General features: G+C 39.7%; 1 protein-coding gene across 1 annotated transcript in view; it reads right to left on the bottom strand.

Moving 5' to 3' along the window:
* Window positions 1-558, bottom strand: part of fbxo41 (F-box protein 41) — a gene marked incomplete at both ends in the record, with an annotated part of 30,210 nt that extends 29,652 nt beyond the window's left edge. Inside the window, one exon of the mRNA XM_079219734.1 lies at window positions 10-558. Within this exon, the coding sequence (XP_079075860.1) occupies window positions 10-558 (549 nt within the window). The remainder of the gene's footprint in view (window positions 1-9) is intronic.
* Window positions 559-23,851: the final 23,293 nt, after the last annotated feature.

Here is a 23,851-nt window from a genome sequence, read left to right as displayed (position 1 = left end):
CGTATTGACCTCTTCAGACAGCTTCTCAAGCCTTTCATCCAGCTCCAGCCGCTCAAATGCCCGAGCCTTCAGCCTGGCCAGGCCCTCCTCGTAGGCCGCCTCCACTGCGCTAGCCGCTACGTTAGCTGCCACTGCTACAGCTGTGCTGGGGTTGCCATGGGGACCTGGGTCTGCAGATGTCATGGCTTTCTTCATAAAAATCTCCCCCAGGGGAAACTCCACATTGGGAATATACCGGGCTGCAGTGTTGGAGTTAGCCGGGGTCAGACTCAAGTCATCCGCACAAGGAAGCTCACGACAAGGAAAGCGGCGCTCCTTTAAAGCTGAAGGCCGCAGCGGCTCAAATGGGTCGTTGTTGTTGGCGGGTGCGAGGAGAGCTCCCTCGGCCACAAGCGGCAGCAGAGCAGCAGCGTCACACACACTGTTGGATTTGGAGAGGACGTAGAGGGTCTCGTACGTGTGGTTGTACTCCAGGTGGGCGCGTAAGGACGACAGGCTTCGGAAGCGCTTGTGCTCCCCACAGCGAGGACAGCGGTATGGCAGATCCAGAGAGGCCATGCCGTGCAGTAGCTGCCGGAGGAGAGGGGGCGCTCACGCGGCACAACGGCAGCGCCAGTATGAGGGCACAGAGGTCAAGCGCCTGGCAGATCTACTCATGGTGAAAACAGGGCAACAAGGCGACAACGGCAAGTCAGTAGGAGAAAGTGTTTCCCATGTGCTGTGGAGGAGCCCGGCTCAGTCACACGACCACACATAGTGGCAACATTCAACCGGTCTTCATCTGTCATGGTCCCTCTGTCTGAGGTCCTAGAAACAGAGGGAGAAGATACACGTGAGTAAAAGTGTGGTGTAACATTAAATGAAAAGGAAATTAATTTGAACAAAAATAATTTAATCAAGCGAGATAAGTATCTGACAGAAAGTTGTTCACAAAAGCTCATCTCAGCCAACAATTTTACTCTGGTTAAATAAAGTTGCATCGTATCTTATCTTCAAAACGATATACTCAGGGAAACTTGTGAGCTCCAGAGCCTTTTTCAACAAATATATCAAGAATTCTCCAGCAACAAAGCCAAGTTAATCCTGATACTTTGACTTTTTTCTTCTCCAACTGTTGATTCAAGTATTTGGCTTTTATTCTTTTTTATTTAGCGTGCAAAAATGTATACGTAGTGGAAATGAAAGAAGAAATGAAAAAAAGACAAATTGACACATTAGTATGCAGCTGCTATTCTACCAGTGAAGATACATATTTCATAATGTTGCATCATATTAGCATTCTGACACATCTTTAAATGTGATTATTTTCTCAAATAAAGTATTAACTGTTTATTTGGATTGATTGGAATAGAATACGATTAGAGAGCGCTTCCCTATAACAGTCCATCTCTCCATATTTACCGAACTCTTTAGGAACATTCATCTTTAAATTTAGTGGTTGAGAAACATGAAACCTGCATTTCACAAAAGGTTAAAAAGCAATCCCCTGCACTTAGAAATACACCCTGAAATAAACGGAGGAAGACTGGGAGAAGAGTGGGGAAAAGGAAATGGCTCCATTAGTTAGAGTGCTTGTTAGCGGCAACATCGTCTTCTAGTCTGAAGTCTACGAGGTCAGCGGGACAAAACTCTAAGTTCTTTACGAGGGGATCTGTGATCTGAGTTGTGTTGTCTTCATCTATTGCCACTGCAGTTCTGTGTAAGTCTTAAATGCTGCCTGATATTTTTGATAATACCACAGTATAAAGTAAAGGAAGGATGAGTAAATTAAGTGCACAATAAAAGAAGATAATTTATTGATAAATTCATAGTTCGTTCATAAAAAAACAACGCTCTGCCAAACTCAATGAAACGAAGATCCTGATCGTCAAGTATTACTAAAAAAAAAGCCTTTTACTGCCTTTTTTTCTTTTAATCAACAACCAAGAATGTTAAGGCCTTGCGCCTGGATTGGTGAACAACGTTGTTTCCTAGCGCATGGTCTGCATATCAAGTCCAGGCGATGTCGTAGACTGGGCACAGTGTGTGTTTTAACATGGGCCACCATAGAGGTGTTGCACACCAATCCAAGACGGACGCTTCAACCAGAACAGACTCTCTCTCTCACAACGTCCTACGGCGGCTATTAATGAGAGAAGCAGCGGGCACAGACATTGGCGGTCTAATCACAAATCACAGATGCATAGACGGCTCTTCACTGAGGGCTTAAATACTGGAAATTCCCACAAGTCACCAAGACTGTTATTAGAAGTCTGGTGAGGCTGGAACAGGGAACTGGCAAGCCGTGCCCAGTTATTAAGAGGATTTCACAGACCCAGTCACTACACTGCAGATAGCAGGAATTCCCATCTGCTTAAAATTACAACGTGAGGTATTTAACCGGGCAGGAAATGGAAGGAAGTGAAGCTGTTTCGTAGCCATGTGTCACACCCTGGCAATGGAGCTCAGTTGAGAAATCCCAGAGGTCTGTCTTTAATGTTTTATTGTGATACGTTAATAGTAGATAGATGCTCTTGAGCTTCCCTCAGTTCTACCCACACCTGAGGAAGCAGCTATTTTGTGTTTTATTTTATATTTTGTGTTCTCATTCTGAGTGATCTTCACAGGACCCTGTACACTGCTGTGCCCGGTGTTCTTCTGGAGCAAGAAACAACACTTTTTTGATGCATGGGAATTTAGGGAGATAGCCTGAGATGAGTCAAAACTGACTTCTTCAAATGTCTTGTTCTGCCTGACCAAAAGTTTACATTATATGAGAAAGAAAAAAATCCTGCGGTTGAGAAGCTGGAACCTGAGAATGTGTAGGGCTTCATTTCTGCTTGAAAAATGTTTTGATTAGTCGATTATCAAAATAGTTGCATTTTATTTTTTCCATCGACTAATCAATTAATCAAATTATCATCTCTATGAACAACATCCTTTTTTTACTTAAGCAGCAGGTTTCAACAACCAATTAAAAAAGGAAGACAAATCACAACATCACAACCAACCTACTATTTTTCTCTAAGAATCAGTGACAACCAAAAGCCATCTGTCTTGCCAAACCAGCTGTCCCATCTGTATCCAAAATAGAGTGGTCTGTTCTTCTAACTGCCAACTAACAAGCTGTGCGCCCGGATATAAGAGATAATTTAAGTAAACGCAGTAGGGCTGGAAACAGGAACTCTCAGTGCTTCTTTGTCACTCATGCACTGATCAGAAGCACATCTGCCACAATCCCAAGGCCACATTTTGTGTCCTGGCACTATTTTGGGATACAAACATGCACAGAGCGGCTCTGTAATAATGATGATCTACAGAACAGCCACCTGGTGCTATAGCAACATATCATACAGAGTGGCATAGTACTTAGCTCTTTGTAGGACAGTGTATAAAATCATTTTGAGCATTACAATAAACTATATTTGTCTTGATGGAAATTACTTGATTTATCTTTCTTCTTTTGCACTGTTGTGGTACTCAAGATCGGTCGTGTCTCGAAACCTTTTTTTTTAAGGTCTATGCCTTTGTCCACGTATTTACTCGGCCTTGTCTCAGTCTCAGACCAGACTAAATCAGACACTAAATCACTACTCTGATAAAAAAAACTAAAAGCATCCTGTTTCAAATGCAACCAATATCTGTACTCTTTTCTAAATTGTATTGTGCTAGATGGATGGTAAAACATGTAAAATGAGAGTTAAATAAAGATGGTTGAGTAGATTTCAGCTCCTTCCTCATGTTTGTTTGAATTTGTTTGCTCATAGATGTTTTTTATGAATGTGGAACCTCCAGATATATTTTATTATTAAAATATTATTTTTTTTAGGAGTGCCTGGTTTGTGTTTTCCACATCTTATCTGAAGTGTATCATGCATGTGGGACTAGCACGGGGCTGGTCTTGGTCTTGACTTGATGTTCGGTTAAGATGGTCTTGAATACAACACTGCTGTTAAGCACTTAAATGTGTATCTACTGTGACTAGTTATCTCTGAGTAATGTCCTGTAAGTCCAGGGCTGATGGGAATACACAGTCACTCGAAAAGATCCAAATATTGTTAAAGTACCGACCATGTTCTTGACTGACAGGCCATCAAAAATATCACCCTAATTTCTTGTTTTATCTCGAGTCTTGGGCATCCCTAATGAACAGACTTCGAATAAAAAGCTACTTTTTAAAGGCTCTTGGCTGGAAAACAGGAACAGTCTCATCCTTGTTATGTTTGTCATTTCTGCAGCTTTCAGACGATAACAAGCCATTTGAGTCAAGGCGTAGACCTACATGAAACAGAACATGGGCTTCAATGTAAATCGTGGTTCCTTCCAACAAGGTCATGAGTAAGTGTGAAGGTATCCAGACTAAAATGCTCTTCATATGTTGCTGTTTACATTAGGATAGTAACCTGAAGTCAAGCAGTGTTTAAAAATGGAGGCTGAACAACAGAGTTTGTGACCTCCCACGGTCCATTTCTATCACACAGATAAAAGTTTCTGACCGTAAAGTCAAGAGGGAGTCACAGCTGGATATTCTCAAGTGACTGAGAGAATCAAGAAAGGTGATGACAGAGAGCAAGAGAGGAGCAGCAATGTGTGTGAGAGGAATCTGCAAGGAATCTGGGACAGACAGCAAAAGTGTTTCATAACGATGGGGAGGTGTATACAGACACTGCAAGAGCTTTGCAATTTGTAAAGAAGACATCAGTGGCTGAGAGCACACGTGTTTGAAATGATGTGAGCTCACCAACAGGAGACAGTTTGTATTTGCTGTTTAAGAGTAGGGTAATTATACAATGTTATTGTTTATTAAAAGCACTGTGGAGGTTTCCACCGCGAGAAGCAGTGTGGAGCAATGTGTTTTATGATTGGGTGCCTGTTGTGTTATTATCTTATGCATGTCCACGAGGATGCAGTGTGGAGGGAGGAAGAAGACATTTAAGGTTGAAGAGAAGGATTCAATTATTACCAAATATCATCTATGCAAATGTGTGTTGTTTTCTAGGCTTCAAGGAGACATTTTGCGAGTAGAAATTTGTTAACAAAAAAAACAACCTTTAACTTTCAGTGGAATCAAATTGTGATTAAAAAAGAAAAGAAAAATAAACATTCCGAGCAAATGTGATTTTTCATTTTGTTTTCCATATTTATATATATATTGATACTGGAGACGACAGAAACACTGATCAGTGATTGCTGCTGAGGGCTCGGCCAGCAGCTTGCATGGTAGTTGTGCGTGGGTGAATGAGAGGCATATTTTAAAGGCTGTAGTACATGAATCACTACATAAATGCAGTCAATTTACCATTTGATTACATCCATCACTCAACCCTAATCAAAAACGAATAAGCCCACAATCATAGTTTTGAAACATAATATATTTATATGGCTTCCGTATACTTAATAGTATTGCAAATGTACTTCATATGATTTTTTATATTTTGGTCCTGCACCAGCCTTCAGAGTCAGAGTGTTGTGACACAGCTGGAAACATTATTTTTGGGTATTAACCCTCAAGCGGAATCGGATGCTTTTTTATTGGATATTATTACAGATACACGTTTATACTAATTTCACCCTCTCCCTATATTACAGCATATTTTCATTGTAATCAATACAGGTATATGGCCACTGGCTAATAGTCTGTGTACACAGCGGTATTAAAGCTGTTTCATTTGGAAGGAATGGGACAGCTGCATACAAACACCCTGATTGTACCTGCTTTGCTACTCTGTCCAGCACGGCAGCATTTCATCTCAGCCTCCTTAAGAGCAGATGTCAGAGGCTAAACAAGTTTCAACTTAAGCTTTGCAGACTCATGCTCCTAGATTTGTCTCCAATACTCACTGAACGTTCAACCATCTCAGTGGGTGATCGCTCTCTGACTCTGCTACACAAGGAATCTCTATTTTTAAGTATCTTTTACTCATGCATCCATCTTAAAAACAACACCCATGGTCAAACAGGTAATACAGGCCCTGTGTCCCTGTGCTATATGCTCTATGTGCTATGTGTTATGTGATCTTGAATATTGTATTTAATCATTTGACATTTTGTGATGCAGTCTTCATTTATTAGATCTAAACAGGCTTTTCAATCTCTGTGGGTAAATTAACTTTGATGCGAATGCTTTCTCATTATAAACAAGCAAGACAATGAATATAGGTCGAAAATATTACTTTAAATGCTTCTCTTTATTATGTGTTTTGCGTCTGTTTGTCTCTCAAATAATTGTATATATAAATGGTTTTGCCAAGTTTTCACAGACCACTAGCTTTAACTTATTGAAAATATTACAGATTATATTAGCATTACTTGGCCGAGCCCATCACTGTCACTTATGTAAGAGACCGGAGGAACGAATGATATGACTCTAAAAGGAGGCATCGTGTTTCTGTAGTTCAGGCACAGCACTGAAGTCACGCCTGAATTAGCTGCCCCAACCTCCTCCGTATGTGCTATATTTTTGGTATTGTTGACTGAACTAAGATTAAATGTCCATTTATGTGTTTATTAAGAGGGAATCAGTTCTCCCGGCAGAATCCTCGCAGCTGCTCGGATTCTATGAGAGCTCCTTCAAACAGCAGAGCTGTTCCTGCCAAATCTAACTGTGTAACCATTCTCTATAAATGGTCAATTCCTTGATGTGGGTGTCTGACTAAACCGTGGATATGTTTTTAAAAAAAAGGCTTCAACAAAACCATGATAAACTGACGTGACCAGCGGCATAGATGCACAATAACCCCTGTACATATAATACATGATTTAATTTAACTACTTGCATTAACTGTGTGAAGATACTGCGGTCTACGCTGCAGTCATTGCAACTGAATTCTTAAACTCTGCAGCATGTGCATAAAACATCAGCCGGCCCTCAGGCTACACTAATGACGTGACTGTTAAAAGTGTAGCTCAAAAAGGACGAACACCAACTGATCAACTTGGTCTGAATTCATTCATAAATAATAAAAACGTCACTCAGCTTCTGAGGCCAGGAGGCTCTCTCTCTCTCTCTCTCTACCTCCCTCTTCCTCTCTCTCCCTCTCCCTCTCTCCGTCTCCCTCCCTCCTCTGTGTGCTAGTGCTCTCTGATAGAGATTTGTTTTGCTTGAAGGTGTGGAGAGAGGAGTGAGTCAAGGTGTATCACAGCAGTCATGCCAATCCTCTGCAAAGCTTCACCCAGAGATGCTGCGGCGCTGAACTCAAACTAGCAGTTAGCAGTTACTGTACACAACACTGGAGGTGCCAAGAACTGTATGAGGTGTGACACGAGCATCAGCCTACGCTACAACAATGGAAGTGGTTTCACTGCTGGTATTTGTCATGTGTGTAATGTGCTTCTCCCACTCCGACATTATTATTTTCACAGTCAAAGCAAGAAGAAAAAATGGAATAGACAGGTAAATAAAGCCCTCTGCACAGCATAGCATTAATGTAAAATGTGCACTAAAGACTGCAAGCTGCTCCAGATGCCTTCTAGCTCCTACATGAGCATGTCAAAGTGGGTTAGTCTGCAAAAAGCCATGGGACTCCCGTGACAGGACAATCTCACAACCTGGGGCTCCTTACCTGACAGCAAAGGGCAAACCCAACATCTGATTTTATGCGGAGAGCGACCCAGACCAAAACATTTTGTCTCATGTGACAGTATTACTATGATAATCCCCTTCTTTTGCAACATCTGCTTTGGGACATTTTAAGAAACCAAATACCTTGAAGACAAGCAGATAAAATCATATTTAACATGTATATAGAATCAAAATACCAACAGAAATAACCTCCTATCTATAATTTTGCCATCTAACAAGTATGATTACCAGTGGATTGAGCTGTGTGATCATTTACAAATTGACCAGACTAAAAGCTTCGGTGGGAGCTGAGCTTCAGACTGACACAATGCTCTGTGGCAGTCCTTTTAGTTGAGTTGAAGCAGTCTATCGTGATACATTTTCCACTAATTAGGTTGTCCTCATGCTTGAAACCTTTTCTACTGTGAAGGCAAAACATATTGTTTGAAACTAGTTCTACTAAAGAATCCAGAAGTGTCACAATTGTTTGACATTCTTTCATTATGTATTTTAGTTGCATAACATAGATAACACGATCCTGTCAAGCTCAAGTTGTTCTTTGACTCGTCTCCTGTAAACTTGCCATTTCCTGGCAACTTGGCCGTATTGTAATTTAGCTTAACATAACTGAAACACTTCGCAAACACAATGTAAAAAAATGAGTAGGAAAAGGTTGAAACTCGCTAGCCGAGCAACATTAAGGAGCAACGCCAAACCTAAACCCTTCGAGGCTAAGGACAAGCTTAGTAACTTAAAGCAGCGTAAACATTTTAATAATAACAATGTATTAAATGATGATATGAAAGGGGGGGATGACAACAGATAATTATCAACTGAACCTGCAGCTCTCCTCTGCCTTACAGAGCTTTAAATCTAGTTTGGCCCACCGCTTTACTGTTTTGATTCACTCTGACTGCTCTCTAGATAACAAAAAGAGCTAAAAGAGAGAAAAGTGGATTTACATTCATCCATCCTTCCATCCATTATCTGTAGCCGCTCATCCTGTTCAGGGTCGCAGGATAGCTGAAGCTATCATTGGATAAAGGCAGGGTTCATCCTGGACAGGCCACCAGGCTATCACAGGGCTGATTTACATTAAACAGGAGGACAAAAAAGGGCTACAGGTGAATGATAATGTTGCTTTTTAACAACTTGATGTGTAAATAAGCAACTATTTGTTAACAAGTTCACCATAACCACCATAAGTTAAAGTGGTCAAATACAATCAGTTTTTGCAAGTTTAAAGTAACAAGAGCCAGGACTCCCTCTATTCAAAGTGTAAAACTGATCTTGTGATTATTAATCGCCTGACCCCCAGTGTATAACCCCCCCCTACACACACACACACACACACACACACACACACACACACACACACACACACACACACACACACACACACACACACTTTTCAACGTGGTTCCCGAAAGAAAGAAAACGTTGTGACTGACTGTTAATGAAAGTTATTTATGACTAATGTTGAGAAGCTATCTGTCATTTTGCCATTACTTTATTAATACGCAAGAAACAAGGGAAGATTGAAGCAGTATAAACATTCAGTTGCCACATGAGACTGAACACAAAAGTAAAGCTGAAGCTGCACAGCTCTTCACCGAATGAGCACCGTGACGGGTCTCAGATCAGCACGAGGCTCGGATGAGATGGACAGATGGACCCAGCTCACCACTGTCTCCTATTGATCCAAGCAGAAATAATTATCCTCCAGTATACATACATCAACATTGCATGCCAGGAGGATGTTGTTAAACCCACTAACAGCACGTGTTTCTTCTTTGATCACTACGTATGTCAGAGAGCATGAACAGTTACAGTATGGCATTCAAGTAGCTGTTTATATTCAGCTTCTTATTTCCACAGACAATGATTGAGATTAGATGTTAATGAAGGAATATTAAAACATAATTGATCGTACAGTTTTGTCAACAGGTAATACGATCCATTAATAAGTCATACAGAGTATTTACCAAGCATTTAGTGGCATTAATCACAGCCACTGCTGGCTATGCAGGTAGCCCTCTCACATGCTTCAACATTATTAACCTCCATCAAGGAGTGCTACAATATCGTATCCAGTCAGAGCTGGATAGGATACTTCTTAGTCCGAGCTGGATAAGATACTCGGTATCTCATATCCTCTGAAAAGAACACAAGCAAGCCTCTTATGTATGTACATTAAGCACCCTGTGCTAGCCAAAACAAGACTGGGGACGTAGTTTTTTTAAACTTTAGAGGACATGTGTGGGAAATTTGTGACTGCATTCTGTATGTCTATTAGATTCTCTCATGCTCAATAATCATGAGCCTGTGTTGGTATGATATTCAAGTTGCTGGTAGAGGAGTGAGAGAATCAGTGTAGATTAAATATTTCCTATTTCAACTGAGCCGACATATGGATATACACAAGGACGGGACACTTCAAATCAGACAGTGTTTAATGCAATTTTGAACACGTCAATCAGAAGGAAAAGTTTATTGAAAGGTTTTAAATCTCTCAAACAATAAAGAAGAGTTTGTAAATATTGCACGAGTGCAATTTCCACATTTGTGTCAGTATTCTTTCTACATTTAGTTTTTGGCCGTCACAAGCTGTCAAAAAAGTGTCAATGCCCCAAGGCCAGAATCATGAGTCTGATCCTTGATCTCTAAGTGATGGTTGAATGAACAGCATTTTACAGGCAGCTGCAACAATAACAGAGTGGCCCGGAGATACCTGAGCCAGCTGTGCATGGGCACAAACACAGCCTTGTTATTAGTGAATACTGAGACGTAGTAATTCTTAGATGAATGATTAGCTCAAGGGGGAGAATGGAACCTTACGGTATGAAACCTGTTAATAATGACATAAACATTTTAACAAACTGAGGACAAGTCCGCATTCGTCAGAGGAGAAAGTGCTTTTGTTTTGAAGGATACGGTGGTGATATTCTATCATTTTCTTTAGAGCTGAAGCTAAACTTCAAGGAAAAACTCATCATTATCTGGTTCTCTACTATGAGGATTGGCTGCTTTTCTCTGTTTTATATTTAAATATATGTATTTGTATTAAATTAAACTCAATATTTGTGATTCTATGTTTTAAAGATTAAAATGTCCTAATGAAGGTAAGGAAGTCAGAAATATCAGAGACAAACTAACACATTGTTTGTTTTAGTATTCTCGTGGAATTTGTAGACAATCAAATATCAAATGCAAGTGTCTAACATTTGGACCTGCACTGAAATACCTGCGGGATATGTGCATTTTAGTGTGAGTGTTGCTAGCTTGTATGCATGAACTGTCTGACAACATCTTGACAGGTCATATCTATGAACCTCACATCCAAAGAGTTAATATGCAGTCAGTCAGATATATATATATATATATATATATATATATATATATATATATATATATATATATATATATATATATATATATAAAGATGAATGTCATGTGTTGTTAATCAGTAGAAATGTAGACCAAACTATCCTTCCTGTCCTAAAAACTGCACAAATACAATATAGTTAACACAAGTTTGTAAGTTTTATAACAACTGAGGATTTGTATATGCTATGGAATTGTGGGTCATGCATGGATTCACTGTTCAAGGTCTAAGAGCTATGCATACTAAATGAAAACACATATACACAAAGTAACATAACCACACAAACACCACTATGAATATCCGGTGCTAAGTACTGCACAATAAATGGTAAAACATTCCACAATCTGCTTCAAATGTGATCACTAGGACACCATCTGTCTGCAGTACATTTACATGAAACTGCAGGTATGCTATCACAAAATCTGTCTTGGACCAGTGAATGAAGAAGCCATGCTCACATGGAGGCACGAAGCATGGCTGTGTACATGTTGTATACTGCTGCAGTGAAGATACACAACACAGCTTCATGTAGTGAGCTACATCCTCTTCACTCTACGTGTTTATGTTCTGCTTTTACTCTTGTAGCTATTCCCCCCGTTTTCAGGACGACTGCTCCATCTTTCGTCACATCTTATTTCGACAAACACAGCAGCATATAGGCCACGGACCACTGACTCTGAGTGAGGTTTCTCAGTCACATGACAGTTTCACAAACTCCAGCAGCTCACTCCAGCAGTGTGCTGCTCACGAGAGTTGCAGGCATTCCATGGGGATATTACTATTGGAGTCTGAATATTACTGAGTCATGATTTCATTGGGCTCTTGAATCCAAGTGTGCTCAGATGAATATTAAAAACCTCACATTTGCATGAACATGACTGCAAGAGGATACTATATTCGTGTGTGTTTGTATGCTAACATTGTTTATGGAAATAATGCCGCATCCATGCAATAAAACGACCAGGTTGGAGCTGTGTACTGTCTTGTAATAGAGCTTATTTTAATATTTCTAAATACAGCAACGGCTGGTACAATCCCCACACACCCAGGACAAACAGGCCGGTCAAAGTCCCCAGTCAGGCTCCCGATTGATAACCGCTTCACGACGTGACAGTAAACACTGGCACATTTAGCGCTAAAAAAAACACATTGGTCCTAATATCTGCACTGCACATGGATCAATCACAAGCAGCAATGTGGGTGTGGACGAGCGGCATCACCGGTTGTCATCATGCAGCAATGAACGCCACACTAGTGACTTAAATGCACAAACAGGCCTGGAGTCAGACTGATGGCAGCAGCGGTGCTCTCTCGGAGGAAAGCGGCGACAGCCTTGACGTGGACCCGGTTTCCTCCTGTTTTCTCAGAAGCACTGGCTCAATCGCTGCACTGGACTCGTTGCGTAAATGTGTTGCACAGGAGCAGCGGAGTCAATGAAGCGATCATTGAAAACACACACACAAACACACGCCGACGCATTTGCGGTCGAAAGAGGGGGTTACAAAATGACAGAAATGTGCGTCTCACTCACCTCGCAATCTTCTCCCCATTTTTTTTCCGCTTTAACCAAGGAACCGCTCCAACCTTCGCTGACGTCACGCAGCCCCTCTCTGCAGCAGAGAGCAGCAGCAGGCCCGCAGAGGACGACCAGGGAGGAGAGGCAGAGAGAGGAAAGAGAGAGAGAGGGAGAGCGAGGGAGAGAGAGAGAGAGAGAATGCATGAACAGATGAATCATATATTAAAAAACATCCCTCCCATCTTCTGATTAAGTAGAGGACACTGTACCTGTGAGGTTGTGGAGATAGATGGCAGACAGACAAACATCATCTAGCTCAGAATTGCAAGCTGTTAAAACAATTTGGTTCTGCCAGCTGCTGCTTTGTGAATCAATCTACATCAAGTAAAGGGTAGGGGGTGTTGGGGGAGAGAGGGGGCTTGCTTTCTCATCCTGTCAATTATCCAAACAATATTTGTTGACACAAAGGGCGGACATGAGGAGTCATGCAATCGATGGACCCCCAGCTGTTTTTGTCCCTGGAGGTTCTCTCATGAAAGTTGGTTAAGAGGATACATTTTACTCGTAGTGTTGTTTGATTCACCTATAGTTTGTTTAGTATGAACAAGGATTAAAAACAACACTATGAAGCTGCAGCTGCTGTGATAAGTGATGATCATGCAGTGGATATATAGGATAGCACAATAAGTGTCTTTAAGTCAGCAGTAATAATGTCCCTTACTATCTAACCAAACATTATAAGCTCCTGGTCATATAAGGTGCGGATCGGGCTGCACTGGGAACCTGAACTTATTTCTAAAATCCTCGCTATGGCCCTTGACTTTCTGTGGTTAATAGTGGTGTTAGAATGGCTTCATTGGTCTAAGAGCTGTTACAATATCAGATTTAAACTGAACAATTAATTTGACCAAAATAATTCCCATTATTAAAGATATTATCATGATATCAAAAGAAAATGTGAGAAAGTTGTGCATTTGTATATTGTGCATTTTGTATCTTTTTTAGAAAATTAATTACACTTCAAATACAAGTGTAGGGAGGTGGAGAGAGAGAGAGAAAGAGAAAGAGAGAGAGAGTCTCACCAATACAAAAAGGTGCAGTGTGCAGGATTTGGTGGCATCGAGCAGTGAGGTTGCAGATGGCAACCAACTGAAACTTCTTCCAGTGTGCCAAGCATGGAGGAGAACGACGTCCAACACAAAAAGAGGAAAACAGGAATGGCCCTAACTAGAGCAGTGTTCCGCTGGTACATTCTGGGCTACTGTAACATGGTGGCTGGCTCTGTGAAGAGGACCGGCTCCGTGTGTAGATATTAACGGTTCATCAATATGTTATCATCAATACCAGTATGCGCTAAAACATTAGGTACATTAATGTGAAATGTTAAAGCATTATTTTATATATTTAACCTTTATTTTATCTAACTATTATTTATAGTTATTATAGTTGGAGCATGTTAAATTATACAGATGCTACGGTCACCTGCTGTAGATAAATACGTTTTATTGTCAGTGTAATCTATTTTACAGTCACTTTTCCAACTAAAATTACTAGTTGTGCTCATTAGAACTGTAAAACACACGTCAGATATGTATTCCGCTGCATGCTGTTTATTACTTTGTGTATTTCCTTGACATCACAAAGTTTGAGAACACTCTGGGCTTTGCAAGGTGTTCGTGTGGGGGTCATAACTCTTGCAACTAATCATACATCAACGTATTATGTGGTGGCAGAAAAGAGAAGAAAATAATAAATCCACCCAACAAATCTGCTCCCAGTGCTTTATTCTCAAGATGATGTTTTCGTCCGATGCTTCACAGCCAGGGGATGTTTTCTCTACTGGTGATTACAAATAGTTGCTTTATGTATTTACTGCAACTAGTATTTGTATAGTATAGCATACATGTATACATCACTTTGACATTTAATTTAAAACTATGGTGCAAATGTAATCCTTGAGTGACTGGATGCTTCTTCTGTGATGCTACATTTAGGATTAAGTATATAAAGCAACCAACCTCCCAGTGAACAAAACAAGAATACTGTATATGGTGAATGCAGAACTGATTGGTCATTTTAATTATTTCAATTGGTGTGAATCAACCAACAAGATTTTAATGCGATGAAAAAAACGTTTTAATCTGACTCTTTTGTCATATTGTTGTTAAACTGTCAGACGTGTGTTTTTAACCCGTCCACTCGGTTGACATTTTAAAGTATTTGGATGAGCGTTTCTTATTTGAGGAGCAAATCAGGGTCATGAGTGTGAACATTTGCAACACTTTCTGATAATAGCTTACTAAAAGGTTGTGATTAGATGAAGAAAGCTATTATGCCTTAACTGCTGGATCTTTTTAGGGTGTATTAATGTCTCAATGAATGTACATCAAGGTGGGAGATGCTGAATCTAGCTCTTTATTGTTAAAAATTATCAGCTTTAACAAGATGAAGCTGAATCCCTCAGAGTGGATGTACAGTGTCAGGTTTTATTATTTTTTTTGAGAGACAGAGAGAGATGCAGTATCCTCAGAAATCCCATTTAGGCGCTCAAGCACCACTTACTGGTCAAAGACAAGAAGTACAACATGTACTGACTGCCATTTGAAAATACTGTGATTGTACTCTTGAAAAAACACCTGAAATAAATAAGTTAATTAACATGTCTTGGTAGATGTGATCAATTGAAATGGTATCAAGTGAACATTTCGATGAATGTTATTATGCAACACACAACTCCCTCTAATGAGGAAAATCAGATGTATTTCAAATATTGTATTGGCTTTTAAACACACAACTAAAGCACTTTATTTAGAGTCAGTATGTTAATAGACATACATTTAGACAGAGACAACAAAATCATGATACAGAAAGGTCCCGTACTTGTATAGCGCTTTTCTAGTCTTCCGACCACTCAAAGCACTTTAACACTACATGACATCATTCACCCATTCATACACTGATGATAGGAGCACATTGCAAGGTGCCACATCAGATTGTCAACCATTCATACACCGTAGGCGCAGCTACAGAAGCAATTTAGGGTTAAGTGTCTTGCTCAAGGACACATCGACATGGGCTAGCGGAGTCGGGGATCAAACCGCCGATCCTCTGATTGAAGGACGACCCTGCTCACCACTGAGCCACAGTCACCCTGTGAACCGAACAAACCCAAAACAAAAAAAGCATTACAATAATCATCATAAATCAGCACTATCATTGTAACACATTTCAGAATTACATAACATAAAGTGATAAAAAATACAATTAAGTACAAGTTGTCACCTGAGACAACAATCCATTTTGTAATAATGTTCTACATCAGGATACCAAATGAACTGACAGAAAACCTTTTCCTCCTTATTCCACAGTGACGTCTAAACGTTAGAAATCAAACTCTAAAGTATATAAATCCTGGCTTAATTTTGAAATAGCAATTAAAAAGTCTAAACCTTTTTGTCTTCACTGCAGAACATTAATGTGTCAAATGGTCCATAATTCATCTTACTCCTGCACCTGACAAATTATTCATGCCAAATGTCAACATTTTCTTCACTAATTTTCTCAGTAAAACTTGCAGGAGATCAAAGATACAGTGTGTTCTTTGTGGCCAGGTTTTTCCCTTTAAAGCATTTCTTACTGTGGTAAATACAGTCCTATATTGTAATGCAGGTAGCAGCATGCTGATGTTAGAGCAGACATTTTGTTGCTCTAAAATTATTATTTTTAAATGTCAAAGTGTTTGCATGGGAAACACACATATTGTTTTGTTCTTCCGGTAGAATTTAAACTTGGGCATTTTGAAAATCCTCAGTAAAATATATGTAGGATTCATAAAATAGTATTTATTTATTGATATGAATAACCAAAGCATGTGTGAATCCTGTCATCTATAATCTTCTTCAGTAATGTCAGCTGCGGGGGGTTGTTGAATATCTTAATAATCTTAATTTAGCTAATAAGCAAGGTCAATGTTGCTAATATTACTTTTAAATAGATATGCATTAATTATGATTTAGGATGCAAGGTTTGTTAAACAGCTCTCTTTTTAGTACACCTGCTGCTATCAAAACGATATCTGATAACAGCATGGACCCATTCAGCTGTGCTTTTTATTCATTTTTAAGCAGCCAGAGGGATTCATTACCTCATGTCGGGCCTAACATTGTCTCTGAGCTGTTTAAAAACATGGTTTAGTCATGTATCCATTAAACAACGAGGAGGCAGATACACGTAATCTATACGACTATATAAGTATTAACTGATGATTAGAGTTTCTGATGACAAAATAAGCTTTTATATAGTTAATTAGAAATGTAAATATAGAACACTGGTTATGATCAAGCCTACTTTGGCATTAAGAGTACTCTCTATAGATGCTAAGTGACGCATATGCAGCAGTATAAGTGGTACTTTTCATATTTTTTCCATTAATATTCAAATCAACTTGAAGATAACCAATCACTAGTGTATATTTCTGTTTTATAGCCATACTGCCTGCTTTAGCCAAGAGATTTTCATGCATATCTCAGTTAACAGCTGTTTCTAAAAAAAAATATAACCCCTTTCATAGTTAAAAAAAAGAAGTAAAAATTCAAACCTGTTACATCAATCTCTACCCCTCTACGCCCTCTACATGCCGCTCTCATCCAGTCATGACAGGGAAAGACTGACACACAAAAGCTTAAAACTCTCTCCCTCAGGAGATTTTGATAGGATGAATATGATGCTAGGCCGTTTGCTCATTCTCACGTCAAAAAACGTGGCAAATTTAGACCAAACACCTTTATCCATCCCTCCTCATTCATATTTATGAGAAGTGACTGACAAACTCATTGTCTGGTAATTACAGTGTGGTGAACCTTCATTGTTTTAGATTGGTAGAGACTGAGACACGCTGTGCTTTGGCTTGCTGCACTAATGCAAACCTCTTCCATGTAGATATTATTAGTCGCTGTTTGCTTAGCAACCACAACACATATCTGACTCTTTTTTTTTTTTTTTTTTTACAAAGAAAAGGTTTTGCACATTTATTTTATTTTGGCTGCAATGCTGTTGTTTTTTAAAGGGTGAAAAGGAGAAGAAGAGTAAAATGACACAGGAAAATTATCTTCTTATTGTATCTGACTCTCAACATTAGTCAATTAACACGTGTGTTTTTAAGTCAACATCAGATATGAAATCAATGGAGGGGACAAGCCTGTAGAAGCAACCTAGCATGATCACAATTCTAAAAAAAACATCTTAAATTCCAATTTTCAAACACTGCAACCCCCAAAGTAGTTATTATTATATCCTCAAAGGAAATGTCTATCTGATCTTAAAATCTATGCCACTCAATCGGTCACGTTGGACTAAATAACCCACCCTTGAACATATCAATAACCTACTGCTGTATGATGTAGCAACAACAATATGTTAAAGAAAGAGAAAGCAGTTAAAGATGTGAACAGCAGGGGGCACCAGTAATATGCATGGCTTAAACATTACAACAGTAACTGAAATAGAAATAGTCAGAACAAGATCAAATCAAATATTAGATTTGTCTGTAATTGTTTATGTAGACATTGTGTCTTGACGGATGATTGCTACCTTTTTGTCAGCCTGTATTTGTCTATTTCTATCAAATCATACTTGCATAATGCTAATGTAATATGTATGTAGGATCTGACTGCCATAAAATCTTTTGTAAACATTGAAGAAAAATGTCACAAAGCTAAACACTCACTGATCAGAGACCTCACACGATGCAAAAATACCGCCAGCCTGGCGTCCTCAAAGGATGAGGAATTCTTGCTCAGTAAGTCAAACGCGCTTTTGCCGTCTGTTAACACTCAGAGTAACACAATAGAACAACATACAAGCCTATGGGAATTCAGCCAATATCAATATATTGGCACTGATACAAACATATATTTAAAAATCTTTTTATGACGATTTGGTCCAACGGCCATTAAATTGTTTCTTAATGTTTCAGCTTTCATTCTCCGAAAAAAATATAGACGTTTCATTGAACTGAATTTATTTGTCAAATTAAAATGCACAAACAAACATGAGAAAATAAAAAAGTTCACACTGTGTTTTGCTGTGAGTTGTTTGCAAAGTGTGGACAGAAAATGCATACTGATACACCTAAAAATAATAATAATAAAGTACATGCATAAAAAAAAAGCACTATACTTGTCATTTTATTCATCTTTCATTCAATGGACAAGCATCATTTTTTGCAGAATATCCAGCAGATGTTTTAAATATCGCAGAATAAATTTCAATGATTCTTCATTTGTGTAAACTGACACAATAATTAGTGCAATGTGCAACTCATGTCTGTCCAGGAAGGTGTATATTACTCTTGAATATGGGGATATAATGATGGACAGAGGCTTTTGTGTTGCAGGCAGCTCAGTGTATATATAACCATTGTTGAAAAGATTTCTGAATGGAAACTGATTTGCTGACTGCAAACGCATTAATGCCCCAGTATAGTAATACACGGGTCTTACAGCAAAACCCCATGTTTCACAATGACAACGATTATCCAGATCTCTGCATTCTTTGCTTGAGCCATGGATGTTGCCATAGTAACACAAGTATGTCTTATCAAGTACGGCCCTTGTGATTTTTCACTGCAACTTATTTAGGCTGTTCACTGTAGGTATGACAACAGGCTATTGAGTTGTTGCATTCATTTCCATGTTAATACAGTTAACAGACATCGTGCGTGAGCTCCACCTTTGATCTTGCCTTGTCACAGTGTTGTCAGCTAATATTAAATTAGGCTAGTAATTGAGGCTTTTTATGTAAATTATGTAAAATGCTTTAAACCTATAAATAGCCATAATTCTGCTGAGAGGTTATATGATGGTCTCTGGGATATCAAAACATCTCTGCTGCGCTTTAATGATCAGATTGCGAAAGGTAATTCCTGATAGAGGATATTCAAACATGCTGATTGTTGAATGTTAATCTCTTTCATCATTATCACAGTATTTTGGATGTAATACTGTGATGGCTCAGCATGCATGAAACTGATTTTTGCAGTTTTGTTGCTGAAGAAGCTACAATATAAGTCCTGATTTCACACAAATTCCATCAATCTCTATATAAATTTGAGCGAAACCATTGACTTAAAGCCCCATGTCACCAGTCTGAGAGACAGTTCAATCTCTGCAGCGTTTTGCTTGCATAGCATAACCACAAAGTGCAGATTCTATTTGAACTTGGTAGTCACTTTGTAGCTCCAACTCGCCACACATTTACGCTTCCTCCCTCGATGAAAATAATGAGGCTGTTTGATGTAAGACCACTATGGACCGTGATGAGTGGAGTACACTGTTCAGGACACATGAAAGCTCTTCAGTCCATTTGGACCATGAGCAGCCATTACAGAGCTGGACCGGGACGCCGTAGAGGTCTGCTGACTTTATGAAGGGGTACGGGATTTAATGATGGAGGCAACAGCTAAATCTGTCACCCTTTTAACTTCCTGTGGAAGAAAGGAGGAAATATTTCAGAGGTGTTAAACACAGAGAGACCTACAGCATTCAAGGGCATAGTGAATGGGCTATACAAGCAGAAGCACGGTCACATTAAAAATGACTGTCCGCAGCTCAGGTGCTGTGTGAGATCACACATGAAGAGAATCTGCTACATAAATTAAAGTCCTTGATTGTACCAGCTCTGGGACTGTTTAAGTGATTGTTCAACTTCAATCATACTTCTGTATTCGTTCATAATGATAATTTATTTGAGGGTTATTCTTTGCTAGAAAAAATACAGTTTTCACGACCAGCAAAGTGACGAGTCCATAAATTATCTTTTTTTTCTCGTCCAAGGGCAGGAAGCAGCACATCTACCTCTCATCATATCAATCTCTTCCTCCTTCACAAGACGCCACTGTCGGTGGTGCCAGAAGAGACACAAACACAGAGAGTGGATGAGTAGGAGGAGGGAGATGGTGATGGTGATGGAAGGATCCGCATCTCCTCATTTATCTGCAGGACAGCAGAGGAAGAGCCCCAGCTGAGATGGGGTTAATATTTCTCCAGCCTAAGTTCTCGGGGACATTGTGATTTGCCACCGCAGTAGTAAGTCAGAGTGCCAAGAATCTAGTTAATGGTTACACACAGCATCCTGCCACTGGGCACCATTTTGGTTCCATAACAAAGGAAGACCTGCCTCAGCCACTGAGTACTGAGGAAGACCGGGGGCCCTGTCGCTATCTGTCTCCTCAAAGATGGCAGTTCCTGATTAGTTAATAGTTAACGGTCATGTGGACGCATCAATCCTGAAGAGTGACAAGGAGTATAAATGCACAAATACACAGACGGTGGGAGCTCAATGCTGATGCTGTAAACATATCTTGTTAACAGGAAGCAGACCCTATGCCGCCACAGCATTGAGTGACAGGATCACTGATGACTAACAGCAACAGAGCCGACTCTTTTTTCCCTCTCTTCTGTTCCCTCACTAAGCATTTGTGCTGCTAATTTTTACAAGCTGAATGTAGCATAAATCCCTATATGTATTCTTTGCAAGAAAGTTAATGTCGGAAATAATATAATGGGTACGAGATTAAATGATTTGCACCTTTTGAAAATGCATTCATGGCCACATGCAGGAATTGGAGGATTGTGAAATCATACAAATATCCCATAATACATGTATTTTATGCATTTTACTATTGTATATCCTTATCTAGTGTGCTACGGTATAAATCACAAATTTCAAGTCCCTCAGATTCTCCATGTTCGACTATACCTGGCCATAACTCTCCAAAGCTACAAAAGCAATTACAAAAACTACAACCTAAATCTCATTGTTAATTCACATGGTGATTGCTTACAACACAAGACAAGAGACTTCAGGGCCTGCAGTTAGCAGAAAGTGTTTTGATTTTTAAATGTGCACTGCTGATCTGACTCATACATATGAAAGCCACCATTTAAAGCACAAAGAATCACAGGAGGGGGACAAAACGCGTCTCTCTAGGTTTCCAACACTCTACAGGTTTGACATCAGAGACAGCCTCCGTCTGATACATGGACGGGGCTTTTAGGCTTGGAAGCGTACTGTAGCCGCCCTACCGCATACGCCCCTGTGTGACCCCAGCATGCCTCCTATACACTCAGACAGGGAGAGACGTCACTCTCTGTGCCCTCCCCCACCTGTGAAAGTGACAGTCAATCACCAGCTAAAAGCCACTGGGGGGCAGAGCTGGCCATTATGCACGACTGAGGGGAAACCTCGAGGAATAAGGAGGGGAGGGTACTGTGTCACGGATTTGCTATGCTGCTAAACAGAGGGGGGTAAAGCAGCAGGTACACGCAGGCCATGGTGGACGACAAGTATTCAGATCCTAATACTTAAGTAAAAGTCGTCATACAACAATGTCAAAATATTACATTAGAGGTACAATTCCTGCATTTAAAATGCATGTGCACAGGTATACGCGTTTTAATGCTGAACATCGACAAAGTGGAGGAAATAACTGTGTTTACTAATGGACAGTGTAATCTACACCAATGTAACAAAAAGTAACTGTGGCTGTCAAATAAACTCTCTAAGAACAAAGTTCAGTATTTTCCTCTGAAATCTAGTGGAGTAGAATATATACATATATATATAGTTGTATTGCTACTCTTATTGCTACTCTTACTTTAGTAAATTGGGGGAATTATAGCAGTAACATAACATATCTCTGGGATATGATTGTTGAATAAAGAATAAATATAAAGAACAGAATAGAATAGAACAGAAAGGAATATATCAAAGAGAACCCAAGAGAACTGTACAGAACAAAATAGAATATAAAACAATATAACATAACACAACAGAGTAGAATAGAACAAAATAAAATAGAATAATCGAGACTATTTAGAATACAACAGAACAGAAGAAAACAGAACAGAACAGCACATCCTAAAACTTGATCAAGAACCAATGTCTGATTACATCTGCATGATTTAGGTCACTCATGTACCTGACTGGAAAATAATGAGGCTCTGTGTTCTCTGTTATTCTTTACTAATGGCTCCAATTCAGAAACCATCAGAATTCAGTGGGCACTGAAACAACTGTTGCGGCGGAGAAAGCAAACCGCTAATGCTGAAGTAGCTACATTTTGCATACATTTCATGGAGCTCCGAAGAGCGATGCTTGATTTTGATGGTTAATTTAGATGCAGAATTCATAGTGTAGTTGGCGTCGAGGCTGGTGTGCACATGCAAATCGTCGCCCTGCTTGACGGGAGGGTGCACTGTATGAGCTGAGCATGTTCAGCCCACTCATTTTCATACTACTAGTCTTTATGTCCCAGCCCAGCCTCCTCTCACAGTCTCTGATTCCATCTTGGCAATGACAGACATGCATAAACACACACACACAAACACAGGCACACACACACACACACACACGCACACACACACACACACACACACACACACACACACACACACACACTAATACACTTCACAAACACTCTCTCAATCGAATCGGCCTCACTTCTTTCTCACAGTGAAAACACACATGCGCAGTGTCCTCAGACTTCGACACATTCTCTCTGCTTCTCTATGGGTGAGCCATCATTATCTAGAGAGAGTGCCAGTGTTTGGCCACAGTATGCCTCCTTCCCAGCGTTGAACTGAGCAGCCGAGACATAGGCTGCTGGTAGTGACACAGCTGTCACAGACATGCCTCATTACTGCTGTTGCAAATGTCGAAGCACTAAAGTAATCACTCACGGCTCTACTGGACACATGGTCATACGGTAATTTATTTTATGGGAAGAGGGGTTAACAGTTGTGTGTATATGGTGATGTTTTTATAGATGAGTGGATTTTTTTTTTTTTTGTAGATGCTTTGCGAAATGGCTGTATGCTAATGTGACAGCAGGTCTCTAGATATTTGCAACAAGTAATAGTTTTTTACCCACAAGCACAAACTTCCTTCAAAGTCATTAATGTCACTCCAGGATACATATATGCACCCGAAGCTTATTTCTGCAACAAACATCAATGTATTTGTGCTGGCCATTTCATTGTTAACAGGTCAAATGTGAGTGCTGAGAAAAATAGGTGGGATTATTATTATCACCTCTGACATGAATGATGATTGATTTGACTGATCATTCACTGTCCACACGTGCAGTATTCTGCCACCAGCTGATCGGGTTAAAGACTAACATTTCATCCTATTGTCCAAAAGACATCTTGAGCCACAATTATATAATTTACATAATTGTTGTAGCCTTAGTTATTTTACGTCTCCGCTATTTGAAAATTATGAAAAAAAGTTATCAGAATAACTACCACGCAAACCCAAACGGAGAACTTATTGTGTTCTTATATAGCACACTTACCATGCCGAGCAATATGTCAGAGCTCAGACGTCTATTTGTGCTCAGTTAAGATCT

This window comes from Taurulus bubalis, assembly GCF_910589615.1.
Source record: "Taurulus bubalis genome assembly, chromosome: 6".
Lineage (NCBI taxonomy): Eukaryota > Metazoa > Chordata > Actinopteri > Perciformes > Cottidae > Taurulus > Taurulus bubalis.
This window is presented reverse-complemented; position numbering and strand designations above follow the sequence as displayed.